The sequence below is a fragment of the Hemicordylus capensis genome, chromosome 8 (genome assembly GCF_027244095.1).
Source record: "Hemicordylus capensis ecotype Gifberg chromosome 8, rHemCap1.1.pri, whole genome shotgun sequence".
NCBI classification, from domain to species: domain Eukaryota; kingdom Metazoa; phylum Chordata; class Lepidosauria; order Squamata; family Cordylidae; genus Hemicordylus; species Hemicordylus capensis.
In genome coordinates, this window is record NC_069664.1 from 20873541 (window position 1) to 20898133 (window position 24593).

General features: G+C 46.7%; 1 protein-coding gene across 4 annotated transcripts in view; it reads right to left on the reverse strand.

The window, feature by feature from the left end:
* Window positions 1-24593, reverse strand: part of KIRREL3 (kirre like nephrin family adhesion molecule 3) — a 780338-nt gene that overhangs the window by 172993 nt on the left and 582752 nt on the right. For all 4 annotated transcript variants that reach the window (XM_053269220.1, XM_053269217.1, XM_053269218.1 and 1 more), the window contains one exon: window positions 20880-21030. In XM_053269220.1, coding sequence (XP_053125195.1) covers window positions 20880-21030 — 151 coding nt within the window. The remainder of the gene's footprint in view (window positions 1-20879; window positions 21031-24593) is intronic.

A 24593-nucleotide genomic window follows, 5' to 3' on the forward strand; every position in this document is an offset into this window, starting at 1 on the left:
AGCCAATCTATTAGCTATCACACCTCTGTGCGTGGAATTGTATCTTTCTGCAGCATTGCTTCCATGTGTTGTCGTCCGGCAGTGATGGATGGTTTTGTACTAACCAACTAGCACACCTGTTTTTACCTTGCGGTGCCAGAAGTCGAGTGTCCCCAAAGTTAAATCCCGTGTTGTGAAGGGATGTTGGCTTTAAGGTTAGAGTAAGTCTGGGAGCAATTATTTCTTGTCCTGCAATTTCTTTTGTGACCTTGGGAAAGTCGCTGTGTGCTTCTGTCGCTCTATCTGTATGTGCACACAGGCTGTGTGCTGACACAGTTATCTTAGCAGGCTTAACTCACTTTAACGGGATTCTCATTGAGCCCGCCTGCACATGCATCGGGATCATGTGGTGCAGTTCTTCCTGGACTGTACCAGACCAGACAGCAAGTGGAAGATTTTCTTCTTGAATACTCGCCTACAAAAATTAATTCCCAGTACATCAAACACTGGAAAGTTGGGGGAAATGCTTGCTTAGTCTCCCAGGCATGTTTCTCCCCCCTGCCCCATGTCAGGCAGTTTGTCCATAGACCACTCAAACATACAATCCCCCATCCACATTCCAAGTGGTACATTCCAGGAAAGATGGTAGCATGTGAATCTGTTGCAAGTGAAGACCAGCGGTTACAGAATGTTAAATGAGATGAATGTGGAAGTGTACACTTTTCCTGATTAGGCATATGCACTCTTCTACGCTACTCATTTGGGCACTGATACACCAGCCTGTACATAAAAGAATGAAATCCAAATTCATCTTCACTGAAAGACTTACATTGCCTTTATTTGCATGAGTGCAAATATAGCAGGATATGGATAGAACAATCAATAACCAAATAATTCCTAACACGACGTGTATTCTCATAGCAAAAGAGTAGCAATGATTTCCAAGGTTTGTCATTGTTCCTGCCTATTTTTCATGGTAGCAGTTTAGATTTATTCCCCCTATTATTTGAAAACATAAAGCAGGCTTGTGCCACGGATTCTTCCACCTTGATATAATTATCTGGATATCCCAGGATACACTCTATGTTCCTTCAGCACCAGAGTGAGGATCAGTGTTACCTCTAACAGGGATTCCCAGATGTGGTTCACTTCAACTCCCAGCATCCCCAGGGGCAATGGACTTTGGCTGGGGATTATGAGAGTTGTAGTCCACAACATCTGGGAATTCCTGTTAGAGGGGACACTGGTGAGGATCCCAGAGGAGATGTTTGAACAGGACTGTCCAGTTCTCTGTGACCATTTGGGGGATCAAAAGTGAGACGTATGACAAAAATATATAATTGTGCCATTGTCTATCCTGGGAGTTAGTGGACAGAGCTGCTCTGGGAAGAGCATCTAAGTTCCAAGTTCCCTCCCTGGCTTCTCCAAGATAGGGCTGAGAGAGACTCCTACCTGCAACCGTGGAGATGCTGCTGCCAGTCTGTGAAGACAATACTGAGCTAGCTAGACCAATGGTCTGATTCAGTATATGGCAGCTTCCTATGTTCCTTAAACTTATATCTGTGGTGGCTGGTGTGGGTGCTGGTCTTGTGGTAGCAAGTATGATATGTCCCCTTAGCTAAGCAGGGCCTGCCCTGGTTGCATATGAATGGGAGACTTGATCTGTGAGCACTGCAAGATATTCCCCTTAGGGGATGGAGCTGCTCTGGGAAGAGCAGAAGGTCGCAAGTTCCCTCTCTGGCAGCATCTCCAATATAGAGCTGAGAGAGATTCTTGCCTGCAACCTTGGAGAAGCCGCTGCCAGTCTGTGTAGGCAATACAGAGCTAATTTTATTAGTCTCATGTTTAAAATTGTATTTATTTTATTAATGTTGTAAGTCTCCTTGAGCAGTAGTGTACTGCAGGAGCAGGGTATAAATATTTAAAAAGAAACAAACAAAATCTGTCCCTGGACTGGACTCCAGGACTGCAGCATGGGAATCATGATTCAACCCATGTAGACCTGCAACCTGAAGCCTCCCCAGGTAAAATGTTTCATCCACTTACAAAGTCATTACAAAGAAGAATTGCAGCATATTCTCCTTCTTTCCCCAATTTTTCCCCTAGGAATCGCCATCTTTGTTGGTGGTGAAATGCTCAAATATGCAGTCTCCACAACTATTACTGTGGCTTGGATTTGTACATTACAGGGAGAGTTGTGTTAACAGTTTTGGTTTTACCTCTCTCTGCTGTTTGCACAAAAAGACAGAGGAAGGCCTTCTAGAGTATACAAGATCTTGATTTATTTTTCCCAACGTGTCTCAATAATCTTTATCAGGGGCACCATAGGAAAGAGTACTCTATTCACCACCAAGCTCTGCTTCAGCTCTTTTTCTACAGTGCTCTTGGTGAAGATTATAAAAATGTGCTGGGAAAAATAAATCAATACCTTAAGCATCCCAAGAGTTTCTACTCACTCTTTTGTGGCTGCCTCTCCTCTTTCTCCCTGCTGTTTCTATAGAAGAGGGCTGACCTCTGGTTGCCAGGTGGCTACTTACAGACAATGGAGGGTTGCTACATGGCAAATAGTCACCTCACCTGCACTAACTTGCTATACAGTAGAGACAGACATCCTGGATCGATTTAAGAGGGGTTTGGATAACTTCATGGAGGAGAGGGCTATCATCGGCTACTAGCTGGGGGGCTATAGGCCACCTCCAACCACAAAGGCAGGATGCCTCTGAGTACCAGTTGCAGGGGATTAACAGCAGGAGAGAGGCATGCCCTCAACTCCTGCCTGTGGCTTCCAGCGGCATGAGGTGGGCCACTGTGAGAAACAGGATGCTGGACTAGATGGGCCTTGGGCCTGATCCAGCAGGGCTGTTCCTATGTTCTTATAGTCAAGTACTCTCCAGGCCCACCAATTTTGGCCATGGGTACCATCTCAGGGGACGAATGCTCATCATGATGTTTGACAACATCTACCCTCCTAGAGATGGAAAATAGATGGTATTTGTTTGTTTGTTTATATCTATGGAAACCGCTTCGGGAACATTTTGTTGAAAAGCGGTATACAAATAGTCTTCGTATTCATATTCATCCCTACCCCCAAATGATTAGGGTAAAATTGAAGTCATTTTGGCACAGAGGAAAGGGTTACAATGAACAAATTGTTGTACTGTATTCATGGAGCAATTTTTGGAGAACAACATTCCTGACGATGTTCAGGTCCATTCCTCTGACAACACAGATGCAAATGTTATAGTAGTTCCTGTGTTTTTAAAATGTTGAAAAGCTTTTAAAACACCATTTCAAATTTGGCCACAGCCAGCTTGATGGTCAGGAGGACAATAAAACAATGACAACACACTGAAAGCTGAAAGTATTGCAATGCTGTCACTAGAGATGGAGAACCACAATGAGCATTCATCTCCCTGGATGGTACTGATCACCCCAGCTAAATCATGTACTAAAGCTCAGATGTTGTTGGAGCAGAACTCCCATCAGCTAGCCCTTATGGCTGGGGATGAGGAAAGTTGTAGTAAAACATTTGGGGACTCAAGATTAGGAACCCCTTTTATAGAATATACATGGTATTTGGAAGCAATCCTTGAATATTTTGCAGATAGGTGTTGTGTAGGAAGTGAGATGCCTCCAGCAGTTCCCAAGTAGCTTCTCAGACTTCTGAACAAGCTATTTTAGTTATTTCAACACATCACTCTTCAGGCATTTTGGCCAGACGTTATCAGATGAAAAAATCAAGGTCACTGGTGGAAAGGGGGTTCAATTCCTGTGTGGCAAATTAAGTCATCACAGATAAAATGTGAAACAGGAGGCTCTTGTCATCTCACAGATTGGTTCCCTCTATTCTGCCTGTGCCAGATTGGCTCCATTTCCCACCTGGCTGACATAATTTCTGGAGGCGGATGCTCTGTTATGCTTGGCTTGGCACTTTGTACCAGCAGAGATACAATCTATGTGCCCTGCTAGTGGGCAGGTCAGGAAGAATCAAAACTAACAAAACAACAACAACAAAAACCCCACCTTCCCAAACCATCACATTTCCCTGTTCCAACAGGCTGCTACTCTGAAGTTTCCATCATTGTCAAAGCTAAAGTAGGGTTCATAGAAGGTCTCATATTAGTAGTAGGCCTTACTCAAGGCCAGTGACGACAAGAAGGTGGTGATGGAGATACAGGAGCCAGGCAGAAGCTAGAAAATGAAGCAGCATCTGGGAGAGGAAGACTGGAGGATGGGCAAGATGAGATTGTGAACGTAGGGAAAGATTTGCTGAACCTGACCTAAGGCTCATCTAGTTCAGCATCTTGTTCCCCACAGTGGCCTACCAGACGCTTCTGGGAAGCCACAAGCAGGAGATGAAGGCAAGCCCCCCGCTCTCCTACATGCCCGGTCTACCCTGAAACTGGTCTTTAGAGGCATCTTGCCTCTGGCCTGGAGGTAGCCCATAGCCATCAAGACAAGTCGCCATTGATAGACCTGTCCTCCATGAATGTGCCTATGCCGATTTAAAGCCATTCAAGCTGGTCACCAAATCCCATGGCAGAGAAAGCCATAGATTAATTATGAAGTCCCAGCTCCAACCCTTGAGGTCCCTTGATCTAGCCTCTTCCCAATCTTTTGCATTTACCTGACAATACCATTCCTTACCATCTGTATCTACCCACTTGAAAGAAATGAAAAAGAGGTAAAGCAAAATCCCAGCACATATTGTGATTGCAGCTCCGGAAGGGGAAACAAGGTGACAATGTCAAGCTGATTGTGCCTGGGTAGATTCCATGTCAACTTACATCAGTTACGATTCATCTCTCAATCACCTGCAGCTGAACTTATGAACCACCTGCATTGAAAGCTGATATGAAAATTTTGCTTCCAAGTGTTTGATCTGCAATGGCCGCTTCACACATGCAAACAATTACTTGCTGCTGCAGTTATCAAGTGATAAATATGTATGTGCTGAATCATGTACTCACCCACCCCCTTAGCTATCGAAACTGAACCCTTGAAAGGCCTCTCTTGCTTTCCAAGGGCAAGGCGACCTTAAAGTGTGCCGTCGAGTTGGTGTCAATGACTGATGACCACAGAGCCCTGTGGTTGTCTGTGGTAGAATACAGGAGGGGTTTACCATTGCCTTCTCCCACACAGTGTGAGACGATGCCTTTCAGCATCTTCCTATATTGCTGCTGCCCGATACAGGTGTTTCCCATAGTCTGGGGGACATACCAGCGGGGATTCGAACCGGCAACCTCTGGCTTGGTAGTCAAGCCATTTCCCCACTGTGCCATTAGGTGGCTTAAGGCTACCTTACCCATGTTTTAACATGCATGTTAGCAAGGGAGAAGTCAGAGAGCCAGCGTGGTGTAGTGGTTAGAGTGCTGGACTATGACCAGGAAGACCCGAGTTCAAATCCCCATTCAGCCATGATTCTAGCTGGGTGACTCTGGGCCAGTCACTTCTCTCTCAGACTAAACCTACTTCACAGGGTGGTTGTCAGGAGAAACTTAAGTATGTAGTATACCATTCTGGGCTCCTTGGAGGAAGAGTGGGATATAAATGTAAAAATAATAATAATAATTATTATTATTTCCAAGTCAAGATTGCCCATTCTGTTCTCTGCCGTCTCTTGGGTTTAATAATCCTCTCCCACCAGAAGGAGATCCCTAAACCACCCTGTATTTAATGTGCATGTAACGTGGCACATGAAAATAGAGAGTGGCTGTAAATCCCATTTAACAAAATGAAATTCGCTGCTTTGAACTGATCCCATTTAACACTGCACTGTGTAATGGTTTCGGGGGCATCTGCTAATTTGAAAGTGGCATTTATTCTCTTCATCAGTCTAAACATCTCTGCCAAGTCCTTATTGGTGTCATGGGCCTTGCAGCTTTTAAGACTCCTTTTTACCTTCTCTCTCTCCCTCCCCTATGATAAGTATCTAGGGTACAATTGACACAAAAAGAAGGAAAGGCAAAACAGAAGAGAGGGAAGAAAAAGAAGACAAAAGGATCTACATGGGTGGCTGATAAACAATTAAGCATAGCATAGCATAGCATAGAGCTAGTCTTGTGGCAGCAAGCATGACTTGTCCCCTTAGCTAAGTAGGGTCTGCCCTGGTTGCATACAAATGGGAGACTAAAAGTGTGAGCACTGTAAGATATTCCCTTTAGGGAATGGAGCCGCTCTGGGAAGAGCAGAAGGTTCCAAGTTCCCTCCCTGGCAACATCTCCAAGATAGGGCTGAGAGAGATTCCTGCCTGCAACCTTGGAGGAGCCGCTGCCAGTCTGTGAAGACAATTCTGAGTTAGATAGACCAATGGTCTGACTCAGGATATGGCAGCTTCCTATGTTCCTAATGATAAGATTGAGCTGAAAACCAAAAGTTCTCTGGGACCGCTTGGGTGGCTTTGCTATGCCTTGCTGATGATTACTGTTCTGTTCGCCAGGGTCTCTGTAACTCTGCCTAGTTGAGAATGAGGCAAGCATCCTGTCTACATCTACTGGGCAGATGGAGAAAAAGCATTTCTAGATGTCCAATCTGTCATCTGCTTCTCATGAATATTAACCAGACGATTGGACAGACTCATCAGCCCCCAGTGTGATGTGGAATCATCATCCCTAAAGGCAGTGTGGATCTCTGGAAGGTGTGAGTGGAGAAAAAGATGGTGGATGGTAGAAGGCAGCCAACTGCTTGAGTCTCCTGCATGTCACTCATAGGTGGTAAATTTTTCATGGTCCACCTGTCTTCCTGCAGCGAAAAGTCAACTCTTCACCCAAACAGAAGGAACAGGGAGACAATCTTTTTCATTTGTTCCTCCAGCACCTGGCCTCATTGGTAGCAAATCTGATGTGTGTTGTTGAAATCATAGCTGCAGCAATGACCAAAAGGCCTCTTGAAAATTGTTGCTGAGCAGAAATGGGAAATGCAGGACTCAGTTAATTATTATATGTATGCTATAGCAGTAGGACCATTAGCAAACAAAGCAGGGGTGTAGGAAGCTCATGGGGAGACAAGCCCAAGCTGGTGGCCCCCATCCCCACTGCAAATTGGTGGACATGCACGCTAGTGCACACCCTTAAACACGCCCCCTCAGAAGGCAGAGAAAGGAACTCCCAGGCTGCGCTTGAATGAAACACTGGCTGGGCAGGAGAGGGGTGCGCCTCGTGCTCCCAGCTGACGAGTGCTCCATTCACTGGCTGGGAGCAGGAGGAGAGGGCAAGCGGGTGCCCTGGGGAGGGGCAAGGGGGTGCTGTGGCAGCCCCCCAGATCCCGATTGTTTAGGGATGTTCATCCCCCCTTGTCCAATGGTGGCTATGCCCTTGGAAGGCTACTGCTGTCAAGTAACTATTTAGAGGGGGTGAGCTGATCCCCAGGATGCATTCACAATGGTCATTGTGGCTGGAGGTTATTGGAGTTGTAGTCCAAAGACTTCTGGGGGCCAGGTTTGAGAAGCTCTATAAGAATATGTAACATCTCTACAATGCCGAAATGGAAAAGACCCTCTTTCTTGGGATGGGACCATAGCTCAATGGTAGATCATCTGCTTTGCAGAAGATCCAAGGTTTAATTCCTGGCATCTCCAAGTAGGGTTAGGAAACACCCATGCCTGAAATCTTGGCCAGTCAGTATAGACAGATGAACTGAGCTAGATGAACCAAGGGTCTGACTTCTTAAGGCAGCTTCCTATGTTCCTTGTTCCCAACCAACCAAATCTTTGTTGGTGGAGGGAGTACAAGGAAGGCCTCAGAAGCTGGATAGGTTAATGTGGGAAGAGGAAATTCCTGACATCTCAGGTCCTTCCCAGACCAGTTAGGGCTTTGATGCAAGGCTACAGCATCTGGGACTCTTTAGTTTGGAAAAGAGGTCCCTAAGGGGATACATGATTGAGCTGTATACAATGAGTAGAGAGAGTGGACAGAGGTGAATTTTTCTCCCTCTCTCACAACACTAGAACCTGGGGTCATCCATGAAGATGAAAGTTGGGAAATTTAGGACCAACAAGAGGCAGTACTTTTGCACAGAGAGCACAATTAATCTATTAAATTCTTTGCCATGGGATGTGGTGATGGCTTTAAAAGGGACTTAAGACAAATTCATGGATGACAGGTCTATCAATGGCTACTAGTCTGGTGGCTACAGGCCACCTCCAGCCTCAGAGGCATGGTGCTTTCAATACCAATTGCAGAGGAGCAACAGCAGGAGAGAGGGCATGCACATACCTCTTGCCCGTGGGCTCCCCAGAGGCATCTGGTGGGCCCCTGTGTGATGCCGGCCTAGATAGGCATTGGGCCTGATTCAGCACGGCTGTTCTTATGTAAAGGTGGGGAATGAAGCTATGGTTGATGGCATTTGGCTCCAGTAAGAAGCTGGCTGGAATGGAGGGAATCAGTGTTCCCTCTAGTTTTTTTCATCTGTGCACAGAATGCATTTTGTTCTGAGCAGCAGTATCAAGATAGTGAGGCAAGTCTCAAGATCGGTGAGACTAGCCGGAGGGGGTTATGCGGGGAGAGCGGGCTTGGCCTACTCTTCCTGCAGACGATCCAAGTTGCAGCCCTTGGCGGCCAGATTGGCCGCCCACATGACTGCCGGCTCTGTCATGGAGCCGGCAGGGGCTGCAGGGATCAGGGCTTGCATGGCCCCCAGAAGTTCCAGGATGCCCTGCACGAGCTCCTGGGGCATCCTTGAGAGACCCCGAGGGCTGGGAGGCTTGTTTCAGCCTCCCGGAGGGGGTCTCCTCGTGTGTTGCTGCAGCATGGAGCTGTGCCATGGCAACACATAATCGAAAAGCTGGGGTTAGCTTGCTCCACTAATCTCCTCTAAGGAGAGGGCTAGTTAAGTGAGTTGCCCGCATGGAGGACACCGGGCTCTCCTGTGAGCCTGGTGGATCTCACGCTGGCCAAAAGGCAGGCTAGGCTCCCTTAGCCCACCTTTTGGCAATCGTGAGAATCACCGCAGTATGTGCACACGTGCATTTGGAATGGGGTTTTCCTGATTCAAGCTGAGCGGGATCTAAAACTAACTCAGCAGACATTAAAAAGCTTGAGTGTGCGTGCACGTGTCCATGCCTTGGAGGGAACACCGGAGGGAATGAATCCCTGATGGGCCATGCTGCTTGCTGTAGGGCTTGCAAGGTTGCTGGACTTCAACTCCCATAATCCTCAGACACAATCGCCTTTGACGATTGTGGCTGGAGATTATGAAAGCTGGAGTCTCACCACAACCGGGGATCCGAGTCTGAGAATCCCTGCAGGAGGGCATGCATTTGCTGGCCTCCAACTTCATTACAGCGGCTTTACCCAGCCAGATTCCCGCGTTGCTGGGAGTGCAGCCACCTGCCTTTTGGCTGGGAAATTATGAAGAGAAATTATAGGTATTTTCAATTTACCCTAATCTCATTTTAAAACATGCAATCCAAATGACAATAAAGAGAGGCGCAGGTTGGAATATAAATGAGATGCACTCCCATAACAGCCCCAAGATATATAGCTTGTTCCTAATTCATTTGCAGGCATCCTGACACTTTCCCATTGTTAGACAACAACAGCTAATCACCTTCCTTTGTTAAGTATGAATCACACTTCTCTTTAGTAGCTTCCCCATTGTTTGATAGTTTAGTGGCTGTGCATAGGATTTGCAGAAGGATCTCTGTATATGAAGAGAGAGCAGGCTCTTTCTTGCTCTTCAAAGTCCCCCCACTAAAAGTAGATTAGCAATAAGAATGAATGAAAGCCTTTGATCTTTCCTTTGCAAATGCAATTGTGCTTTCTAATGATCTGGTAACAGCCTGCCAGAGATTCCCCACCAGAAATCAAGTAACATTTACATAAATGATCATTCAGTGTAATGTAATTCTACTTGGTTACAACTGATAATTCTTGCTTGGCTTTTTGTAATTAATTTGAATGATCAGGGCTTCCTGGCTCAGCCTCTTTAGTGGGTCACTTGCAAATAATGCATGAGCTGGTTGGCCAAGTGTTGCACAGCATGAGCTGGACTACCCACGATTTCTGGTACTGTTATCTTGCAGAGAGAGGTGGCGTAATGCAGTGGCTAATGGACCCAGCCCCAACGGGCTGAGTTTTTCTGTAGCCAGCAGCAGCGAAGTCAGGAACCCTCCAAAAAGTAAGGTGAAAAATCCCCTAGCATCACCTGTGGTCCTGATCCACAGGCTCCTGATCTGGATGCCATTTATGCTGGAAAAGCGTGTCAGGAGCACACATGGGAGCTTTCCCCCAAGGTAAACTGCAGCCAGATTGGGCTCCCTGAACATAGGGACAGTAGCAGGGGGTAGGGTTGAAGCCCCCTATCCCTGACCCAAAGGCCTGATTCATGGGGGCCTTTGGTCGCTGTGGCTAGGGATGACGGGAGCTGTAGTCAAACCCCTGGACCAAAGGCAAACTAAGGCTGTTCTGTGTTCATAACACCATGTCACTTGGCCTTGAGCTACTAAATCAGGAACAGGGACAAAGCAAGGTTATAGCGGGCCCAGAGACAAGATTTTAAAATGGGCCCCCACTATACATACACATACACACACACTTAAAATAATTTAGGATGATGTTCTATTGTGGCGTGTATATATATATATGAGTGTGTGTGTGTGTGTGTGTGTGTGTGTGTGTGTGTTGTGTGTTGTGTGTGAGCATGCGCCACCATAGAACATCATCCTAAATTATTTTTTTAAAGGTTTTGTAAATTGTGGAGGAAGCAAGTCATTTAATGGTACTCGAGAAAGACCTTCACACTCACATCAATTTTGGAGGACGAATACAGCTGAAGGCAGCCCGGGCAAGTGTGCAGCTGGGGGCGTCAGTCATGTGACTTGCCTCTGGGGGCCCCCCAAGGCAGTGGGCCACCAGACAACTGTCTCCCCTGGCCCTATTATAGTTACGCCCCTGATCAGGAAGCTCCTGGTCCAGATCTTGCCACTGTCATGAACTCACTACATGGTCTTAGGCAACTCCCTCCCTCTCAGCCCTCCATCTTCAGCAATTTATTGCAGCTGGGGATGATGGGAGTTGTAGTTCAGCAACAGCTGGAGAGTCAAGGTTGCCTAACCCTGATCTAAAATATGGGAATAATAATATTTACATCACAGGGCTGTCGTGAGGGTTTCAAGGAGACAATGTATCAGTGGGGGCTGGTGTGGGTGCCACTGGGGACGGGGGCGGCAGGAGGCACCTTTAAGCATAAATTAGTAGGTGCTTACCTCCCATACTGCCGCACCTGAAAGCTCTTCCTAGGAGTGGTGCGGCACCCAGCACCTGCTCCGCCACTCTGCTGGTGTCCACACATACATGGAGGCCATTTGCAGGCCAGGCAAATGGTCTCCACCAGCTGAATGGGAGAGCCGATCCTCTGCCACAGCACGTGCTGGGTGGTGTGCTGCTGCTGGGGTAGTGGTATGGTGGTATGGGAGGTGTGGCGTTAGGGCAGGCCTGCTCAACTTCGGCCCTCCTGCAGATGTTGGCCTACAACTCCCATAATCCCTGGCTATTGGCTACAGTGGCTGGGAATTATGGGAGTTGTAGTCTAAAAACATCTGGGGGGCCTGTTGAGCAGGGCCAGGCCTGCGTTAGGGGATGTAAGCACCTTCTAATTTACACTTAAAGGTCCCTCCCCCGCCCCCACCGGTGGTGCCTGCATCAGCTGCCACTGCAATATATGCAACTCTGAATGCTTGAAAGTGTTCTGTACATTTTATTATTATTGATTCTGGGGGGACACTCTTTTACTGAATTAAATTTGCACTCATGGGAACAAAAATGGGGCTAATTTCCCTGAGGCAAGTAGCAACTGCAGGGGCCTATGATCTGGAGCAAACCACAATGGCAGCAAATGATTAAAGACCCCTTCCCTTGACTGTGGGGTCTAGAATTAATTTGGGAGGCTCCCACACATTCTATTGACATGAGGAGGCGACCAAACACGTAGGCTCCAGTAGTTGTAAGATCTAGTTTGGTTAATAAACCTCAAAGGTCAACTTCTAGCTTGTGAAAGAGTAAGCTCCTGTGAGAGTTTGTATTCTGGGTGTGTGTGCCCCCTGAAAGAAGGTAGGAATTCCTGATGCACTAGGAATGAACAATCCAGTTATACCCAATCTAAAGGCACAGCAGAATTACCTGGTCACTGAAGTTTGATTGGAAAGCAGCAACAGATCGTGCATCAGTGGGCAACCTCCTTTGGGCTCAGAGGAGTATTTTTCCTACTTAATTTCTTTTCCCAGCACACGGAGAGATCACACGCGCCCTACTGTCCCCCAGTCAGTAATGCTGGGCAGCAGTGGTGAGCAAACTCTCCATGGTTTGCATAGCTTGACTCAGAAATAAGCTGAAAGACTTCCACTCAAAATCTGGAAACCGTTCAGCGTATTTCTGAGCCAATCCAAATCTTGCCCCTCAACCCCCCAAGCCTGTTTTTGCAGTCAAGTATCATAAAAGATTGCAAGGTGCTATGGATCTCAGAAGCAAACGACAGCTCTCAGGCTAAGGATTGGATGTGCTGGTGGAACCCTACTCTCCCCCCACACACTGAAGACCCTTGGGGCAAGAGGAGTCCCAGTGGCCCACACCAGGCATTTTCTGCCCATTTGAATCTCCCTATTGAATTCAATGGCCATATCAGTGACTCTTGCTGGTGGAAGCTAACGAAGCTCATTTCTGAAGCAGAGACTAGAAACTCCATCCACATCGCTAGTGAACTTCACCAGCATCTCAAGCAAAAACTGGTCCATCACATGACACCAAAGGCACCCAAGTCCCCATGATGCCTAGGAACACAGGAAGCTGCCATATACCGTGTCAGACAATCGGTTACATTACATCTAGCTCAGTATTGTCTACACAGACTGGCAGCGGCTTTTCCAAGGTTGCAGGAAGGAGTTTCTCTCAGCCCTGTTTTGGAGATGCTGCCAGGAAGGGGACCTGGAATTTTCTGCATGCAAGCACATAGCTGCTCTTCCCAGAGCGGCTCCATCCCCTCAGGGGAATATCTTACAGGACTCACACAGGTAGTCTCCCATTCAAATGCAAACCAGCATAGACCCTGCTTAGCAAAGGGGACAAGTCATGCTTGCTGCCACAAGACCAGCTCTGATGCCTGACTTGGGCCTTCCATGGGGACAGTGTGGGCCTCAGCCTCAGCAGGGGAAAGAGGATGCAAAAAATGGGGGGCAGTTCTCAGCACCCCCATCTTCCCTATCTCCCTAGGCTCTGCAGCAATTCACCACCTTCTCTCTGCTCTAACCTGGGCACTTTTTGCAGTGCCCTGCAAACTGGGCTCTTGTTCTGTGCCCTCCTCATCATTGGCCCGGCTCCTAGATAACCCCTGGCAGGCCCCACAAGTTTCCTGAGAGGCTGCAATCCCACCCCACAATATCTTAAGCACTCACAAGATCTCAGGCATTCTTCTGGCAGCTGGTCTTCCTTTCCTGCACCCGCCCGGCCAGCCTCCAGCCCTGACATTGGGCCTTGCAGCTGCAACCTAGTTCCCTTTGTGTAATGGCCATGATAACCACAATCCCCCAAACTGGCATGATTTCAAAACATTGCCAGATATATTATTGCAAAGCAAAGGTCTCGGTGCCAAGCTCCCATTCCCGCCCTATCGCTCACTAGTGCCTTCACCCGCACCTCCAACACCCACAACCCTTTCACATTTCTCACCCTCTCTTGCTTTTTGAAAACAAGCCATAGTTGTGAAGAAAACATGGAAGTGTTACTAACAGAGCAGGAGAAATCTGTGAATGCTGGCAGAAGAGTCTGGAGAGGCAGTAACCTCACTCTGCTCCTTCCTGGCTCGCAGGATGTGAATTTCCATATAGCCACTGGGCTCTGGCAGTATAAATAGTTTATGGCATATCAAACTATTAAACATGATTTTAATCCCACTTGTGATGTTCGGCACATAACTCACAGGAGGCTCCCTTTGATGTGACTGGTGGAACGGAAATCACTTTGAACAGATGTTCCAGCTGGAGTTGCTTAGTGTCTCTGTTACAAACCTTGGGTCTCTTTTTTGGAGATGGAGAGGGGAGGATGGATTGTTTCTGCAGTTTACATACAGATTTGGACTGAGTTTTGGAGCCTGGTTCATGAGCTGCAATGAGCCCTCCATGTTAGGTACCTCCCTCCCCAATTCTGATAAGATAAAGTAAGGTTTCCCTTTCTTCATCCTGCTAGTGGGCTCCAGAAAACAGAGGATCACTTCTTGTTGAGTGTGGGTATTTCTGATATCCTTTCAAGTAGTAAAAACATTATTTCTGCTAAATCACTTATTGGGCTGTCAGTTCACGGAATGAACTCATTCCCTGTGCTATTTAATCTTAAAGGCTACATCTTTCATACTGAGACGGCTGACATTTGATGCTGCACACACAGTTGAAATCAGAGCACGCGTACCACTCTCTTTCCCACAGGACTAAAACAGTGAAGGCCAATTCTTTGCATCAGCCAGCCAGCTGGACCAGTACATGAGCCAGTTGGGGTGGTCGATACCATCAGGGGGACAAATGCTCATTGTGGTTTGTGACAAGGACTACTACACCCTTAATGGTAAGGTAAAGTGTGCCATCAAGTGGATTTCAACTCCTGGCACCCACAGAGCCCTGTGGTTTTCTTTTGGTAGAATACAGGAGGGGTTTAGCATTGCCTCCTTCCACACAGTGTGATATGATGCCTTCCAGCAGCTTCCTATATCGCTCCTGCCCGATATAGGTGTTCCCCATAGTCTGGAAAACATACCAGCAAGGATTCTAACCAGCAACCTTCTGCTTGTTAGTCCAGCATTTCCCTGCTGCACCACTGAAGGTGTCTATTACACCCTTAGAGATGGAAAATAGGTGATAATGTTGCAATACTTACAGCTTTCAGTATGTTGTCATGCTTTTATTGTCCTGACCATCAGGCCTGCAGTGACCATTGCAAATTTGGCCACTGCAGGCCAATGTTTTAAAAACACAAGAACTACTATAAATTTTTTATTGATGTTGTCAGAGGAATGGACATGAAAATTGGCAGGAATGTTCTCCAAAGATTACTCCATGGAGCGAGTACAACGATTTGCTCATTGCTATCCTAACCCTTTCCTCTGTGCAAAAATGACTACAATTTTACCCCAATCGTTGGTGGGTAGAGACAAAGAAGAGTGAATAACACCAAAAAAATGTAAGTACAACTATGCTATCACCTATTTTCCATCTCTAGCGGGTCCCAGCTAGAAATTGCAAAAAACCACTATGAGCATTTGTCCCCAGAGATGGTAAAGTAAAGTTTGAGACTGGCTCATGGATTACCCCACTAAACTGCTCAAGAGTCAGAGGACCCTCAATTGCCATGATGTCATGGGAGACGGATGAAGTATGATCCTCTTTTATGTTTGGAGAGGTGCCTGCCCATCCAGTGCCTGACTGTTCTTTATTTGGGAACACTCTCTAATAGAAAGCAGCACGAAGCATGGCTTCTGATCCAGAAACTCTGAAACCTCTTGGGGGCCTCTTTCCGCTTCACCTTGAGAGGGGTTCTCCCAGTGTGTAGATTTCTTACATGCTCCTTTTGGCCTGGGCAGTGCTGCTTCACAGATAGACTTCCCAAACCCAAAACACAGCACATCAAACCTTGCTTCTTATTTGGCTTTGGAGGCATCCTCTCCTTTCACATTGGGTGGGCACCTGCCAGGTCAGAAGCAGCAAGAGATTCTTATGTTACTTTCAACCGGAAGCAGGGGCCAGAGGAAGTCAAGAAGGTGCTCCGAAGTGACTTCTGAGCCTGCCAATTGGCACAGGTTACAGTGGCTGAGTACATATGGAGCCACATGTTATCACAAACAGCATCTCTGCCTGAGTGGAATACAGCTGTGAGTCCATCAGCAGCTTCTGCTCACTTCTAAGGTGCTTACATAGAGCCCTTAAATGTGAACTGGTCCATAGAGAACAAGGGACAAAAGGGAACCCTGTCCCTGTCCATGGTGCTGATGCAAAGCTCCCACCTAGAGGTGAACCTCTCCTGTTAAAAAAACCCCTTTTTTCTGTTGCAGACTGATGAATCCATTCTGCCATTATTATACCCCCTCCATCAACCATACACTGTTGCTAAACTGATAACCCCATTAGAAGCCATTAAAAGCAAAATTCTTTTAATAGCTGGATAGGATATTATTATTTCTTTCACAGCATGGGCTGCTTAATGGTTTGGAGTAGAAATTGGTCTTTATTGAATATCTCCCTTTTGAATTGGAATCCGCTGCGTTTGGAGATTCAGCTTACGTTGTTGGCCTTATACTGTACAGCATGCCATAATGATGCCTCCAGTTCTGTGTTGTTGTTTTCTCCCCTTGTCTGAAGCTGCTGTAACTGTTTGCCGGCTGTGAAATAACCCATACCATTATCTCATTTTATCTTGCCAGTTCTGCCAGGACATGCTAAGGAACAATGCGAGAGCCTGTTAATCTTCCGGCAGGATAGTTGGAAGTTTTATTTATTTAAGTGGTGAATTTTCCTCTGCACTCGAATTTGCTCAGCCAGTTTTTAATTGGAATCAGGAAAGCAGCTGGCATGCTAATACTGAATGCCCTGCAATTGCAAATTGTTGGTAAATACAGATGCAGGAATTTGCAAATGCAGCTGAAGATGGGCTGTGAGAGGGAGGAGGGGTCAGGACAAGTCTGACAGCAGTAAACAGCAAAAACATGGAAGGAAGGAGGCGTGTGTGTCTGACAGGGTTCCTCAGGCTTCCGCTTTAGAAAGGGAGGTTTAGGCTAACTTGCATTTAATATTCATTCAACACAATGCTCCAGGAAGCCAGATGAGGCCAGAAAAGGTATATAGGCAAGGCAACAGGTGCTTCCAGACAGCAGTGGCCCAAAGATTTGTGGTGTCTGAGGTGAGGTCCCAGATGCTTGCCTTGCACCATGCCCCTAGTGAGAACCAGTCTCCTTTCAAAATCAACATTTGCAAGCTTAGAGTTGCAAGGGCTGGACACAGAGGAGGGGAGGAGGTCCTTAGGATGCTCTAGAGGAGAAAAGGTTGCCAGCAGCCTCCTCTCCTCTCCTCTCCTCACGTAAGCATCATGAGAAGAAGCACTCCTTGCAAAGCTTGCACAAGCCAGATTGGTCTCAAAGAGCTGCAGAGAGTATTCTGTTGCCCAGCCAAATACTGTAATCTGGAGCCAGAGGCAACCACCTCATCTTGCCTCATGAAAGGGCAGCTCCTGCTTTTAGACATGTAGAAAATTGGAGATAAAGGTATACCAGAGGCAATGTCAATTTATTTGGAGATGATATACTAACTTACTGTTAATGTGGGGAAATAAAAGTGGGAGTTTGCCACTGATTAGGGTGTTTCGGCTAAATCTAGGGGAACCCTGAAAAATCCCAACCTTTTGTTTGAATTATGGCGGGGTTTCTTAACCTTGGGCCCCCAGATGTTGTTGGACTGCAGCTCCCAGAATCACTAGACATGGCCTTTGTGGCTGGGGATTCTGGGAGTGGTAGTCCAACAACATCTGGGGGCCCAAGGTTAAGAAACCCTGAATTATGGGATTCTATTTCCTGCCTTGACGAGGACTTAAATAAGCTTGATTAGGACACTAGGGCAGTAATACTTAGGGAACTGTACCAATGCACAAGCTCAACTCAGATGTCAGATTCTAGTTCAGGGAGTGTTGACTGATTGAAGGACCTTCTTGTCACATTCTAGAAAGAAGACAAATGACATTGAACAAAAAGACTGTTGTGCTGAGAGTAGGAAGGACGTGCATAGATGTTTGGGTCAGATGGACAGTGGAAGCTTGGAGCGATATATAACAGTAACAGGAGAGGGACAAAATTGTGTTGAGCACCAATGACTGAGATTTGGAAGTTCTGAGACTTCATGGTTCACAGCCCTATGCATTACAAACATGTTTGGTTGTTGTTGTTTTGCAAAAGTTATGGCTGGCGATGTAATTGTTTTTGAATGAACGATTTAGGATAGGGGCCTAAAAATGATAGTACAGTGGCCCAGTATATGCCAGTGCTAATCCAGCTGTGTTGTCAACATCATCTCCACAAGATCCCACTTTCTATCTCTGGGTTCCAGCGATGCCTTTGTCGAGACAAGTAGGATAGAGACCATGACCTTGAACTGTGTTGCATATGCACGGGACTTGTAATGTGCATGGGGAAAATGGCATATACAGTATTTCAGTGGGCTGATTCAGATGCCACACAGAACCTCAGATAAAGCAGGACTCTGCAACATCCGTTGGCTTTGGGAGCATGTGCTCCCCACTCCTATTCCCGTGTGAATGTCTACTTCCTTTCTAGGTTAAAATAGGCTGTGTTTGGTTGTGTCATCCTACCGACCAAACTTGTCTCGTTCTAAGCTATTTGTTTCAGATAACTCAAGATCTGTGACTCACTTCAGTCCTTGGGTACAAATCTCGGGTTATCTGAAGCGAATAGGTTAGAAGAAGCTGAGATGGATCAGTTCAGGTGACACAACCAAACTCTGCTTATTTTAACCTAGAAAGGAAGTGCTGGATATCACAGCATCCTGTGAAAGCTGTTGAGTTCCCCTGTTTGAGCCTCCTCCCTTTAAGGGCTATTGCGACCTCAGTAGGGGTGAGTAGGGAGTTATCATACATGCTGTTCTTCCTCCATTTGTCAGTGAGAGAGTCACTCCTCCCCGGGAATCTCTACTCACTCTGCCCCAGTCGACCCAGCTGCTGCTTGTCTTGCCTGTTCTGCTGCCTGCAGTGCAGTTGCATGCCTGAGCACTGCCCTTGTCTCCAATGCTGTCATGCTACACCGTAGGGAGGGGGTGGGGGCAGCCTTCCCCATGTTGCCATCCGGTGACAGTTCATCTGGCCATGCCGGTCCAGCCCTAAGTGGCTGGCTCTTGGGCCTCCTGGCTCTTCCCGTCAGATGAAGCAGGGTCCTGCTGGCACCCAGTTGGTGCACGAGTGGTGAAGTTTCCCCCTTCATCCCCGCACCGTCAGGTAAGTGCTCAGGCTGTGGGGGAATCGCTGGGGGCGGCTGGCATTAATTAGATGTTTGTTTAGGGATTCAAGGGAGAAGGGCATGCTCCCGAAGCCCAGAGATGTTGCACAAAGCCTGGCTTTATCCAAGATTTTGCATGACATCTGAGCCAGTCCATTGTGGAAAGGGCCTCCAAGACACCGGCTCAAATATAAATTCCAAATCCCTCCCAAGATACTTGTCGATATTACGAGATAAGATAGACTTTCTGAAAGTATCCTATATGAGTCCTGCGATGCCGTTCAGAGCCAGGCCCGTCACTGTAGGAGCCTTATTAATGCAGTAGGCATTAAAACCTGGGTCTATGAAATAGTCTATTTTCTCACAACACTCCACCTTCAGGTTATGATATGTTAATTATTAGGGCTGAGAACTTGTCTACCTTTTAAAATTCCTCTAATCCCCGCTGGTACTATATTGGGCATCAGCGATATAGGAAGATGCTGAAAGGCATCATCTCATTTTGCATGGGAGGAGGTAATGGTAAATCCCTCCTGTATTCTACCAAAGAAAATCACAGGGCTCTGTGGGCGCCAGAAGTTGAAATTGACTTGACGGTACACTTTACTTACTTACACTTTCTCATTCAGAACTTGGCATTCAATAATGCATCTATGGTCTCCCCGTATCGATAATTCCGAGATTTGCTTTGCTTTTCCCATGCGCCTTTTCTTTCTAACCACTCGTAAGATCTGTTGCATCTCTCTGAACAGGACATGCAACATCCTGTCAGCAATTTAAGTGCAATCCAGCTAAATTACATCCTTAACCCCTCTCTGTAAGTTTCCCTCACTTCAATCACCATGGACAACAATGCCATCAAGATTTGTAAACTCAGCAGCGTATCTTCACCTTTGCCCCTCACTTCTCTCTCCAGACCTTCATTTTCAGGCTATTCCTGAATCTTGTCAATTCATCTGGCAATAACCGCAAGTCATTCAGAAAGCTAAATCATCAAGACCAGGACTGCCTTGCATTCTGATGGCTGCTGTGAACACTCTTCTCCAGCCTTGATGTCTGACCAGTGGAAGATTGCCTCACTAAAAACATTTTAAAAAATAAAAAAATTGAAAATGCTGCTACTAAAATAATTTCTGAAGATCATCCCTCTGACCACAGCACTTTCTCAACTCCTCCAAAACAAACAGAATCCACATGAATTTTTCAAGGTCCTACGTGCACTATTGATGCCTCTAAGACTTGTGCACTGGCATTCTTTCCTGTGTAAGGAAGGATGCCTACAGTAATATGAGGACATCACTCTGAGTAGATGAAACAATGAATAGCCAATCTGCTTTCTTGGATTCCAAAGTACATTGTACATGCTTACTAGAGAATGCATCTTACACGAGGCAAATACTGAATTTATTTCTCATCAGGGCCACAAGAACGCTCCTGTTTATATCATCTACCTTCATTTGGTTTATCCCAGACAATATGAATTTTATATGTTTGTCATATAGAGCATAGTTTGAAGGCACATGATGCAGCAACGTCACTGAAACTAAGCAGCACTGGATTTGGTCACTGCCTGGATGGGAAACCACCTAGGAACCCTATGATATTACTTCGCCATTACATAATAGAAGAAAGGCAGGATAGATAAGAACATGAGAAAAGCCCTGCAGGATCAGGCCCAAGGCCTATCTAATCCAGCATCCTGTTTCCCACATTGGCCCACCAGAGGCCTTGGGAAAGCCCATGGGCAAAGGGTGAGAGAATGCCCTCTCTCCTGCTGTTGGTCCTCTGCAACTGGTATTTAGAGGCACCCTGCTACTGAAGCTGTAGGTAGCCTACAGCCATCAGTCTAGTAGCCAATGATAGACCTGTCCTCCATGAATTTGTCCTGGATGAGATGTAAAGGTCTGACTGCAAAGGGTTAACACACTCACGTTGAATGTCAATGGTGACGGAGGTCTCCTTTCCACTGGGAATAGCCTTGTTGGTGGCCCGGCAAACGATGGTCTGTTCATTCTCAATGTCAGACGGGGAGACGAAAAGTGTACTCATGATGCTCTCTCTTTTGCCATCACGGAGCACTGTCTGCAGGAGAAAGCAAACAAAAAGTTAGTTACTGCTTTTGGGAAAAGACAGCAGCTTATCTCATAGCATCTTGTAAAGCTTGGGTGAGGTACAGCCTTCGGACCTGAAGCTGGACTTAGGAAAATCAATGCATGTTTGTTAAACAGTAGCCAGTGTGAGGAAGTTCTTTGCCCTCTCTTACAACACTGGAACCACAGATCATCCCATGAAACTGATCTCCAGGAAATTTAGAACCAAAAGGTCCCTTTTCACACCATGCATGATCAGTCTATGGAATTCTCTGCCATGGGATGTGGTGATGACCTCCAGCTTGGATGGCTTTAAAAGGGGTTTAGAGACATTCATTGAGGAAAAGTCTATCAATGGCTACTAGATAGGTATATGATGGCTATATAATAGATGGCTAGAGGCTATATGTCTCTAGATTCAGAGGAAGGAGGCCTCTGAATGCCAGTTGCAGGGGAACAGGAGCATGAGAAGGGGCATGTCTTCCTCTCTTGCTTGTGGGGCTTTGACACATTCATGGAGGACAAGTCTATCAACGGTTACTAGTCCTGATGGCTATATGTGGTTCAGAGGCAGGAGGACTCTGAATACCAGTTGCAGAGGGACAACAGCAGGAGAGAGGGCATGCCTTCAGCTCCTATCTGTGCGCTTCACAGAGGCATCTGGTATGACACTGTGAGAAACAGCATGCAAAACCAAGTGGACCTTGGGCCTGGCCCAGCAAGGCTCTCCTTATGTTCGTATACACAGAATAGCTAATTTGGACTTTAAGCTGAACTATAAAGCTCATTGAGTCACTGTGGGCCGATTACTGTAATCCTACTGAGGCATTCATCTAGGGAGAAATCAAAGAAATATCACCTTGCAGTCAAAACTGCATATGGTCCATGAGGATTTAGGTTTACAGTGCATTGCTTGCTCCAGGATTTTGGGAGAGGAGGTCTCAATCCTTGAGGAGGAGGTCTTACACTGGAAACAAAAGGATGGGCAGTGAGTTCTCTCACACTGCCTGACCTGTTGCAAGCACACGAGCCCTTCTGCATCAGACCACAGAAGCCCATCTAGTTCAGTATACTGTTTCTCTACAATAACCAACCAGATGCTTCTGAGGGGGGATGGGACCCAGGCAGAACATGTAGGGGGCTACAAATGGGAAACTGAGCCTGATGTGAGTCTTGGTGTCTTGGCAGAGGTCCAACCTTGCCACCCTCTGGAGCTGACCATACTTGCTTGGATTTTATTATATTTATCATTATTACAGGGAGTGCTTTCAGCCGGCACGTTTAACTCTGTCTACCAGTCAAGACAGGCCATGCATATTAATACAACGGAATATTTAAAAGCTCATTACTGTGCCGTATTGAAGATGTTTCTGCAGGCGTATCAAGAGGGCACCAGCGCCTGTGGCACTCCAGTACCAACCCTTCACATTGCTAAATACCAAAGGTTGCCCAGGTGTGGCCACCAGGGTACTGGGATTCGCAAGCTCCATCTTTTCTGTAATATTTTATGAGAGGAGCACGAACATTCCTTGACGCAGAATTAATCTCCTGTCAGATCTGATCTAAATCTTTCTCTTGGTTTTAATAGTAGGTACATCAGGCTCTGGGAATTGAGATGTACTCAGCCCAGTTCAGCTGCGATGCCTTTTATAAAGCTCTGCCAGTCCCATGCAAAGCAGGAGTACTTTTTCAGAGTGTGGATTGTGCAGGATCTGTTTTCAGTGTAGAGACCCCACAGCATCCTTAGCAAGATAGCCATGCCTCTTAATAGTTTTGAGAAGGCTGGCAGAGTGCCTCTGAGCCTGTGGAACACACCTTCTCCTCATGTCTGAGTCACTACTGACAGCCCCATTAAGAACACAAGATACTTGCCAGGGGCATAGGTAGGAGAGAGGGGGCCCATGTTCATCCCTCTCTCTGGCGGCCCCCCCCGAGTGAGAGAGATAATGAAGAAAATAGGGATGGATGGAGCTGGAGGGCCCTCAGGAGCTGGGGGCCCGTGTTCTTTGAACCCTTTTGCTCAATTATAGCTAAGCCCCTGATTCTTGCTAGATTGGATCAGACATCTTTCTAGTTCAAACTTCTGTTTTGAATAATATCTACCAGATGCCACCAGGAAGCTTATGAGACATGAGAAGTAGTATACTTCTGACTGTTAGATTCTAGGTACAAACAAGAGGACTTATTTGTACCTAGAACCTAACATTAACATTCAGAAGTATACTACTTCCCAACGTGCAAGTTCTATCTTGCTATCATGAGTAAGAGCCAATATTCTGGTTTTAGGAGACTTGGCTTATAGGCAAGCTTTGAGCTTCTTGCCCTCCTTTTGCATAAATGAGGAACATAAGGAAAAAAAGAAGCTGCCATATACTGAGTCAGAACATTGGTCCATCTAGTTCAGTATTGTCTACACAGACTGGCAGCGGCTTCTCCAAGGTTGCAGGCAGGAGTCTCTCTCAGCCCCGTCTTGGAGATGCAAGGGAGGGAACTTGGAATCTTCTGCATGCAAGCAGGCAGATGCTCTTCCCAGAGAGGCCTCACCCCTAAGAGGAATATCATACAGTATAACCTCCCATTCAAATGCAACGGGGGCAAAGGGGACAATTCATGCTTACTACTACAAGACCAGCCACCTAATGGCACAGCAGGGAAATGACTTGACTAGCAAGCCAGAGGGTTGCTGGTTAGAATCCCCACTACTATGTTTCCCAGACTATGGGAAAGACCTGTATTGGGCAGCAGTGATATAGGAAGGTGCTGAAAGGCATCATCTCATACTGCACGGGAGATGGCAATGGTAAACGCCTCCTGGATTCTACCAAAGACAACCACAGGGCTCTCTGGTTGGCAGGAGTCGACACTGACTCAACGGCACACTTTACCTTATAAGACCAGCTGCTCTCCTTTGGTGACTAAGAGGCAGAGCTATGAATCAGAGCACTCCCAGTTCAAATCTCATTCCTGCCCTGAAATCACTAGGTGGCCTTAGGCACGCCATTTTCTCTCATCTCCAGCTTCCCATCTGCAATATAGGGATACTACTTGCCTAGCTTATAGGGCTGTTGATAAGGCTTACAACCAGATAGTTAAATGTGAAGTGCTTTGAACAGGTAGGCACTATACAGATGCAAAACATTATTATTTTGCCACCTTGTGGAAAGAATGTCCTGCCTGCACAACTGTCCCCCCAGCCCTTCTCTCTCCCTTTTACCTGTCATCTCTTTCCCTGGAGCCTCACCAAAATCACTGCAAGACACACAAAAAGCACTGCAATACCCACTGGGCTGGCTTGCAAGCTCAGAGTTAAGTCAGCAGAAAGTGGAAGCATTTTCATAGGATGGGAGCAGTAACAGCGATTCCCAGATGTTGTGTGACTACAACTCCCAGCATCCTCAACTGCAGTGGCTTTTAGCTGGGGATTTATTAAGCAGGGGCCACCCTGGTTACATATCAATGGGAGACTACATGTGTGAACACTGTAAGATATTCTTCTTAGGGGATGGGGCCTCACTGGAAAGAGCACCTGCATGCTTGTGTGCAGAAGGTTCCAAG